We start from the raw sequence: 10309 nt of genomic DNA, 5'->3' as shown, positions 1-10309 counted from the left end.
ACTAATGGTGTAATTAACTCCAGTGAAATATTAAAAATATAATAAGACAAAAAAAGAATTTAATATTGTTTTTATTACTTTTAATCTCATCCATCCATTTTCCAAGATCAATGGTTGGAAAGTGGTTTTCGTGGTTCTCAGTGTGGTTTTTATTTTAGCGGCCCCTATATATATATATTCAAGATTTAATGAGTAAACTTTAAACCATGCATGTGTTGTGATCCAACCTTTGTGTTTTTCCTCCTAAACACAATAATAATAGATTAAAAGATTAACATGTGACAATAAGAGATTGTCAAATGACTAGATTGTTTTGATTTATTATAATGTATAGATTGTAGCTATTTTTTTTATGTGATATGTGATTTCATTTAAAACATATATTTAGAAAGACATTAGAGATTTAGAGTTATATATTTTATTATGTTCAGTCTATGTAAAACATTGACACCTAACCTAGTATAAACATATAATATAATCTAGATAATAAATATGAAACAATACAAAATTACAAATATTTAAGCCCATAACAAAGCATATCAAGCCAATGCTAATCATTAAATTGATTAAACCCAAAAAACAATTATTAAAGAATCATCTTTTTCTGATTTTACCGACTCAACCCGATCCGAATCAAATAAAAAATCTAACTTATAAATGACTCCAAATAATGTCACATGACATTATGTTCTTCAACCTCATCAATTTTATTTATAATTATTTAATAAATTTCTTTTAATATTCAAATAATCTAACAAATGTAAAGGACATTAACAGTGAAATACAATTATTTAAACATAAGGTACAGTTAAAATATATTACTTCCCTAAAGGTTTACAAGTGTCAAAGTAAAAGGTTTTAGAAATGTTTTTTTTATGTTGGTTTTTATTTTACTATTTTAAAATAAATCTTTTTAACAACTTTTATACTAAAATTACTTTTAAACGTATTATATTTTTTTCTTATAATTATTCGATACATTTTTTTTTATAAAATTCTAAATATATCATTATGATATGCTTAAAACCGAGTTGTGAATAATAATTTACAAGTGATCAAAGCACATGCGTATATGTCATCTACGTTATGTTGTGATCTAGTTTTTTTTAAGTGACGAGTTTACCTTTTTCGCTATTTTAGCAAAACAATATAATGTTTTATAAATTTTGAATATTCGTTATGACATGATTATTGTTATCCAGAGTTTGGTAAAAAAAATATTATTTGAACTTATCAAATATAGTTATTTTTTGTTCTTTCCTTGAAAACTAAACCAATACTAACTAAATAACATTGGTACAAGTACCATATTCATTTTTAATGATTTTCTTAATGTGCCAAACAACATTGTTACGGTAATGGTCGTAACGAGTCAAACTGATGCCGGCCAAACAACACTGTTATAGATACTTACATAGTAACGAATCAAACCGATACGGACCGAAAGCCCGCAGCGAAGCGCGGGAATTCCACTAGTTAATATTAATAACCAATATATAGATATTGTTTATTTTTATCCTTATCTTTGTCTAAGATTAATAAGTAGTTTAAATTTTGCAATTTAGACCCTTTGTTTTCTTTATTTTAACCCAAAGTTTTTCATCTTTTACAATTTAATCCCAACTCTTTTTTATTTTCAATTTTGGTCAACCATACTTATCATCTTTCCCAAGTTTTTCGTTTCGTTTTAAATTTTGTGAGTTAATTCACCGCAACGTGCGTGTGGGGTTCAACATTTTTTTCATGTATTTTTTCTCGTTTAACTAGCCCGTCTCAGCACATCTATCTATTTTTGTCCGTTTAAAAAGTTCGACCAACGTGCGGGTCTTGGATTGAGTTGGTTATTTTTTTCTATATTTTATGTTTTGGTTTAATTTCTGTGCAACGAGCGTTTGTGATTCAAAGATTTTACGTTTCCTTTTCGCTCGGCGTTATTTTTATGTTTTTATTTAATTTGTTTATATAACCAAAGAGAACCGACCCGTACGAAAAACAGTATGGGTCCGTCCCTAGAAGATGATAAGGTGGACTTATAACTCTTCAATCTTTTCTAGCGTTTGTAAGTTTTAAACTTAAATAGAGGTACCTGAAACGACAACGGTTTATTTACATGATATGATAATTATTAATTGGTTTGGAAGGTATTTTGTAAATATGATTGATTGATCACTGAAACGATAGAAGAAGAATTAACTGAACATATCCATCACCTATATAAGCCCAAAATTTCCTTACAAGTTAATAGTGGTCATCAAATACCAAAATTTCCAATGGGTAAGAAGCGCAAAGTTTCCAATGGCGATCAAAAACCTAAATCTCCGCCTCTTGTTTCATCTTACAATGATAAGATACGTCCAATACTTGACGCTGTCGATAAACTCCGCCGCCTAAATGTTACCCAACAAGGCATACCTCTGCCTACTATCGTTGTCGTTGGAGATCAATCCTCTGGTAAGTCTAGTGTTCTAGAGTCACTCGCCGGCATAAGTTTGCCTCGAGGACAAGGTATCTGCACACGGGTACCTCTTATAATGAGGCTTCAACACCACCTGGATCCTGTGCCAGAGTTCCGTCTACAGTTTAAGGAAAAAAATGTTACGATCACCGAGGAAAGCCAAATAGCAGAAGCCATCGATTTGGCTACAGTGGAGATTGCTGGAAGTTCTAAAGGCATATCCAATGTTCCGTTAACACTAGTGGTAAAAAAGAATGGTGTTCCGGATCTTACAATGATTGATTTACCTGGAATCACTCGGGTTGCTGTTCATGATCAACCTGAAAACATTTACGAACAAATTACAGGTATTATTTCCCTTATATTTTATATTTTTCAACCATCTTTAAATATGTCTAATACATCGAAATAGACTAGACAGCAAACGGCATCAAGCTGTGCCGCTAGCTCTTATTAAATAGCAAAACTAAGTGTTTTAAAAAGTAGATTCATAGATATAGGCGTCACAACATTTATAGATTTTTGTTATTTTATTTTGGTGATTTTGTAAATGTTAGCTTCCTCGTTTTCTTGAACTGATCATTAGGTTTTATCTTTATGTATCCTTAAGTGGGAATAAAGTCAAATAATTGTTATAGTGAATGATCATGAGCATGCGAGATTAAAGATATTATAATTGTCAATATTATTTGTTATCTATCATGTTTTTTGAGCATTTCAGATATCATAATGGAGCATATAAAGCCTGAAGAAAGTATCATTCTCAATGTTCTTTCTGCCGATGTTGATTTTACAACATGTGAATCCATTAGAATGTCACGACGTGTGGACAGCACTGGACAGAGGACACTCGCTGTTGTTACCAAATCTGACCGATCCCCGAATGGCCTGCTTGAGAAGGTTACTACAAATGCGGTCAACATTGGGCTCGGCTATGTCTGTGTTAGAAACCGGATCGATAATGAAACATACAATGAAGCTCAAATCATAGAAGCAAAGCTTTTTGAAAGTCATCCTTTATTGTCTGTGATTGACAAGTCCATGGTGGGTATTCCTGTTTTGGCACAAAAGCTTGTTCAAATCCAATCGGTGACCATATCCAAGTGTTTGCCAGATATTGTCAAGAAGATCAAAGAGAAGCTCAATGATTCAGTTTTGGAGCTCAACAAATTACCACAGAATCTTAAAAGTATCCCTGAAGCAATGATTGCTTTTACTCAGATCATTGGTTCCTTGAAGGAAACTCTTCAGAAATTTTTGATAAGAGGTGAGTTTGATGACTTAGAGAATGAACATACGTGTTGCAATGCTCGGTTGGCTGAGATGGTAGATGACTTCTCAAAAGAGCTACATACGGATGACAAAATTTCTGAAAATTTTCTGGTTGAAGAGTTGCGGGTTTTGAAGGAAGCTAATGGAATCCAGTTGCCTCAATTTCTTCCTAACTATGTGTTTTTATACTTGCTACAACGAAAAGTGAGCAGCATCTCTGATTTACCCGTTAGATTGGTAAACAAAGTGTGGGACTATCTTGAGAGCATTTGTGTTGAAGTCTTGATAGATCATTGTGGGAGTTATCCCCAGTTGCATTCTCCTATGAGGAAAGCAACTCAGAATTTGATGGCAAAAATGAAAAACAAGTTTTTAAAAAGGGTTTTTGAAATGATAGAAATGGAGAAGAGCACAGATTACACATGTGACCCTAATTATATTGTTTTGTGGAATCAACTGAAGTCCAAAGATTATGATACGTTATCACAGGCAGTTTTAAACCGTTCAAAAGTGGTTAATCTTAAAGGGCATGGCACGGTTACGATTGATCATTTGTTTAATGTTCCTGAAAATGTAAGGGAACAAGCCTTTGATTTGAAAATGAGGATGGTTGCTTATTGGGGAATTGTTCTGAAACGAATGGTGGATTGGTTAGCGCTTCAGCTTCGTTTTATGATCCGGAAAGTTGTCAATAAGGAGATGGAGACAGCAATATTGAATGAGGTGATGTTGCCTGCAGGTGGTGGCATAGAAAAGATGTTGGACGAACCTCCTTCTGTGGCTAAAAATAAGGAGAGGCTTCAAAGGAGCATTGCGTTGCTTCAGGAATCCAAAGAAATCATTGAGCAAGTTATGAGTGACATTCTTATCACAGCTGATTAGAGTCCGTTTTAATTACTTGCACGTTCAACTCCTTGAAGTGAACTTGTTGATTTGAATTTTGGTAATGTGAACTTGTTGATTTGAGTTTCCAGATCTTATTTACTTTTTCAAGATCTTATTTATAAATTGCTTTTGTTTAGATTTATGTACCACATTTTACCTATTGCTCAAACATAAAAAAAGGACAAACACATCATAATTAAGACCTATATGATTTGTATGAACAACCTCCCAATCGACTCTTGTACGGCCTTATTTCACACCATAGAACCCATCACATATATGTGGTATTTGAAACATCTTCAGTTCCAAGTTATATTGTGAATCTTTTTAGATAAACCTCTTAACGAATTAGAAGATCTAGTATACTACCATGTATGATTTGATCGAAATTCTGATTTTACAGATATTGGGTAAGAGTTTAATAGAGCATAATTAAGGGTGAAGGGGGTGCACACCTAATAGGTGAGTGCCCTCTCTTACGCCAAACCAATCCCCGTGTGCCACGTCAACTCCCCTCTTAAACTCCCCTAACACCCCAATTTGATGGCGCCACTCCCCTCTTAACTACCCTTGTTTTTTTATTAAAAAAAAAAAAAAAAAAAAAAACAAAATTGTTTGATTGGTTGGAAAAATGGGCCCCACCATATGTCAGGCTCCCCGCTCACGGTAAACCTTCACCCAATTTGTTCCCCGAAATGCTTCCCCGAAACAATGGCAGCCCCCCCCTAATCGGTGAATTCCCTCCCCGATCCCCTTTACCGATTGTGCCCCGAACCCCCTAAGACCCATTCCTAGGTGCTTGAATGAAACTAAATGGACGTCAATAGTTGAATTGGTCATTTAGGATTGAATTGACCACAATAGTTTCGAAACTGGTCATTGTACAAATAGGTAGACACTTGTGTTCAATGACTCACACTTGCAAGTTACAAGGCAGCTTGCGGTGTTGGGGGCGTTATTAAACCCCTTCACGCCCCCTATAACGCGCATTACGCATGATCTTAGAAGACAATGGTGAGCATATATAGTTCCTGACGTAAACTAACATTCAAAGTCCATTTAAAAGATATAAATTGTTAAAGTAATTAGGGTGAACGGAGTGAGGGCGGTAACCCACTCGGTACCGAACACAACTCCACCGCCAACCTTTTTACCGAGCAAATGTTACCGAAATGGGGGGCATTTTCGATGAGTGGTCACCGATTCGGTGAGAGGGAGGGAAGGGGGAGAGAGATGAGTGTGTGGTGGGGTTCATTACTTCTCAACCAATCACACATTTTTTTTAAATTGTTTACCTAAACCCCATTAGGTAAACCACCGCCAACGTTTTTGAGCATTAGGTAAACAAATTAGGTGACTTGACATGACACTGTGTGATTGGGTGAATTGGGAGTTTACCTGTTTAGAATAGGTAACCACTCCCCTCACCCTTAAGTCAGATTTGTTTATGGTGAATCTAATGGATTGTGGTAGTTTGGCTTGATTTAAACTAATAAGCGTGAACATCCGGTGTGGTGTAATTTAAGGTGCTAAGACTTTCATCGGTGAATTTTAATAAACTTCAGTTGTGTGATTAAAGATGAAGTGATCTTTACAAGAAGATCAACGAATCTCACACAAATATTGAAGGTAGTAACCTTCATATCGATGTAAGTGGAATAATACTCACATATGTGCATGATTATATATAAGAAGCATTCGTTATCTGCATTGCATATATTATCGTGAAGTGACTTGCATACTCACATTTACCTTCATAATCATCGTAGTATTGATAATATGCAAAAGAGGGGGAGAAGTTAGCAGAAAATTCTAACCAAGTTTACAAATTGAATGAAAATGGCAACAGAAATTAAACCTTAGGGACACTGATATAAAAAGTTTCATTTTTGGAATTAAGTGGCAAAAATGGCATATTACTCATTTTTATATGCATATAACGTACCTTGTTATGTACCAATTGGATTTTTAAATACCCGTTGAGCAGGGGCACAACTTTGAGAGGGGGGGGGGGGGGTTGTTGCACCCTCCCCCGCCAATGTTTGGGTTAGAAGGTAATATTTCTGATTTTTCGTCCGAAAAATTTTAAAAGAGTTAACTGCCATTTTCGTCCTTGTGGTTTGGTCACTTTGGCCATTTCAGTCCATTTTTCAAAAATGCGCCATTTTCGTCCCCCACGTTCTGGAAAGGTGCCATTTCAGTCCAAAAATCATAACCCAGTTAAGTCAGTTAGTAAATAAGGACTGATTGTGTAAATTTGTAACATAAAGGACTGATTGTGTAAATTTGTAACACCACCACCACTAGCCCTGCCACCACCACCACTCCGCTGCCACCACCACCACCACCACCGCCACCACCGCCACCACAGCCACACCGCCACCACCGCCACCGCCACCACAGCCACCACCGCCACCACAGCCACTGCCACCACCGCCACCACAGCCACACCGCCACCACAGCCACTGCTACCACCGCCACCGCCACCACCGCGACTACGGGATCTTGTGCGATTATCTTTGGCTTGTGCGATCAAGAGTTCATCATCATCGTCAATCATCACATTGATCATCATCAACAGTTCTTCGAACCACCATTCCATACATAACCCGACCTGCTACCATGACTGAAAGAATTGAAATGGCGAAGATGGAGGTTTCAAAACGGAAGATGGAGGTGAACGGAGATGATGGTAAGATGACCGAGAAGTGAAGTTGCAAGTTTCGATGACGGATACATGAAGTTGCAGGTTCCGGAAACACTTCAGATTCATAACGGCTACCACAGCCCTGCCACCACCACCACTCCGCTGCCACCACCACCACTGCCATCACCACCACCACACACTCTCTGTTTCTGTCGATCTGGGTCGAATTGAACGGACATCTGAAGTTCCTTAGATCCCCACAAACATTTTACACCCCTCACGATGCTCAAACACATCGATTTTAGTCGGAACCAAACCTGCAACTTCGCCGGAATCCTCACAGTGGCCGGAATCAGTCAACACGTCGTTCCAGCCGTTAACAGTTCGTTTTTCTTGTTCCGGTTCATTCGTTTATACTTGTACAATGTTTGCACCAGGTTAATTGGAATATAACCTGATTTTGGTCGTTAATTTGAGCCATTGACTTTCCTGTTTGACCTTCTGTTGACCGATTTTGGGGAGATGACACTGTTGACATCTGTGAGAGTGGTGGTGGCAGCGGAGTGGTGGTGGTGTTTAATATTTACTTAAATGGTCCTTTATGTTACAAATTTACACAATCAGTCCCTATTTACTAACTGACTTAACTGGGTTATGATTTTTGGACTGAAATGGCACCTTTCCAGAACGTGGGGGACGAAAATGGCGCATTTTTGAAAAATGGACTGAAATGGCCAAAGTGACCAAACCACAGGGACGAAAATGGCAGTTAACTCATTTTAAAATTATATAAGTCCGCCCTGCCAATTATTTTGCCTAAACACCCATTACTTTCCGCATCTTGAGAACTTTTAATCAAGCTTCACCACTGCCGTTGAGTGAGTCAAGATCCAAAGAAATTAGGAAATAAACAAACTACTAAAGGAAAACAAAGGAATTGCAGATTAGTGACGCACGTCTATTGCTCATACAAGTCTTTGCATGGAATTCACGGACTTTGTGGGTTAACAGAAGGCACCCCTCGCTTTAGGCTACATGGTATGGGGATGATCCTTCTTTAGAGGATGATCTGTCACCTAGGCGTCACATCACCATCCGATGATCCAACCTACAAAATTAGTGGAAATGGGAGGATGATCCTACCCCACCACTTTATATTTTTTTTTAAATCTTCCACTTTTTTTAACATTTAACAAATAAATTAGGAAAATACTTTCATTAATATTAAAAAACAATACATAAACTTAAAAAAAACATAAATTAAAAAAAAATCCTACTAAATTAAAAGAAACATAAACTTAAAAAAAATCAACCACTTTGATGCTTCTTCATGATGTCGTTTTGCAATTTTATCAAAGTCGAACGTTTCGGTTCGGGATAACTATCAACATCCATCGTTAATATTTCCCACTCCTTGAGCCGAACCTTATCATCCGACAATCTTAATTTCTCCCGCCACGCGTGACTTTTCTTCGATCGCCCGCTCCTTCGCCCTCGCCTTTTGGGCCGTGACCTCGGTATACGTTTTAAATTGGGTCATAAACTCCTTCATCTTCGGGTCAACCTTTTTCTTTTCTTTCTCCTTCGCCCGCTCCTTCTTTGATTTGTCTCGGCTCGGGGGACGTTCCGCTTCTTTTACGGCGTATTCTTCTTCGTCGAACTCGGCGTCATCGTTTAAGTTTATGTGACATCTCGCGTCCGATCCACCGGCGCTATAACTATCGAATTCCGATGTCCTTTGCCGCTTCGCCATCTCCACCTCGTTCGGAATCGATGCCCATTTTTGGTGCGTTCGCATAATTTCCCACGCCCGAACGTGTGCGAACGTGGTATCATTGTTCGACTTGTAAAGATCCAACGCCTTTTTGAACACATCCTCGTCGCTCATGCCGCTACGACGCCCACTTGAATATATTTTATTATATTTTTCGCAACACCTATTGACGAACCCGCTCATTTTTCGCCACTTAGAAGACACCGAGTCGACATCTCGATACGGGCCTTGGTCCATTAGCTCAAGGAACTTCGCCAAAACCACCTTCCAAAACCCCTCACTCGTTTGATTATTACCTATATTGGACAAAATTATATGTTACAAAAAAATAAAAAACTAATACTACAAAATATAAACTTTAAAAAAAAGAGTTATTTTTACGAACCTTTTATCGGGTGTGTGGACGTGCTTATGTATGCCTTCGCTAAGGCTTCTTCCTCGAGTTGCGTCCACGGTTTCGCCTTTGGTTTGGACGGTTGCTCACCCGCAACTTTTTTGCCTTTTCTTCGTTTGCCTTTTGCTGTTGGGTCTCGGGAACAACTTCGACATCCTCGTCGGGTTCGGATCGGGTGGGTTACGTCGTGTTCGGTTCGGGTTGAAAGGGTTGCACGGGTTGGATATTAAAAGCATTCCGCATCATCAATTGTTGTATGGCTTGACTTTGTTGCGGGTGAGAAAAACGTTCGGTGTATTTTGGAATGCGGCAAAGGCGTTTGAGCAATATTGAGAGAATTGGTTCGGTTCTATCGTCGGATAGTATCCCGGAATCGAGAAAACATTCGGGATGTTCGATTAGGTCGGGTTGTTGGGGACGTTCGGGTTGTTGAAGTGATCCATGGTAGAATATAATTTTATAAAAGGAGAAGATGTTTGTAAAAAATGAGAGAGAGAGAGATGAGTTGTGGTAGATGAAAAGTGAGAAAAATGGTGTAAAAAAGAGGGTTTTATATAGTTTGAGGAGGTATTTTGGTAAAAAAAAATTGAAAATGACCGTTGCTTTTATTTTTGAATTTGGAAATTTGTTTATTTTTTTAAACGGTAACTTTGCATGGAGAGGGGGGAACTTTTGTCCTCACATGGACCGTCTCAAACGTCCAGGACTCGCCGCTAAGGACGAGGACAGGGGGGGGGGGGGAAGGTGTGTGCCTCATTGCCGGACCTAGACGAATCGGGGACTAACTCCATACCATCTAGCCTTAGTTAGACACTATTGCCTTCTATACTACATTTAAAGCGTTATACGTGTCGTATCACTTTTTCAATTTTCAAAAAGTAC

At 37.9% G+C, this 10309-nt stretch overlaps 1 protein-coding gene across 1 annotated transcript; it reads left to right on the top strand.

Moving 5' to 3' along the window:
• Window positions 1-2270: 2270 nt before the first annotated feature.
• On the top strand, window positions 2271-4635 carry LOC110932100 (dynamin-related protein 4C). The gene is made up of 2 exons (XM_022175459.2): window positions 2271-2802; window positions 3177-4635. The coding sequence occupies exons 1-2, from the start codon at window positions 2271-2273 to the stop codon at window positions 4607-4609; spliced, it is 1965 nt and encodes a 654-aa protein (XP_022031151.1). The 3' UTR covers window positions 4610-4635.
• The last annotated feature ends 5674 nt before the right edge of the window (window positions 4636-10309 follow it).

The sequence above is a fragment of the Helianthus annuus genome, chromosome 3 (assembly GCF_002127325.2).
Source record: "Helianthus annuus cultivar XRQ/B chromosome 3, HanXRQr2.0-SUNRISE, whole genome shotgun sequence".
NCBI classification, from domain to species: domain Eukaryota; kingdom Viridiplantae; phylum Streptophyta; class Magnoliopsida; order Asterales; family Asteraceae; genus Helianthus; species Helianthus annuus.
This window is presented reverse-complemented; position numbering and strand designations above follow the sequence as displayed.

Excerpts from the sequence above, each read along its gene's own strand:
- LOC110932100 (XM_022175459.2), top strand. The coding sequence starts at position 2,271 with ATGGGTAAGAAGCGCAAAGTTTCCAATGGCGATCAAAAACCTAAATCT. Across the intron at positions 2,803-3,176 it reads CATTTACGAACAAATTACAG|ATATCATAATGGAGCATATA; the intron begins GTATTATTTCCC and ends TGAGCATTTCAG.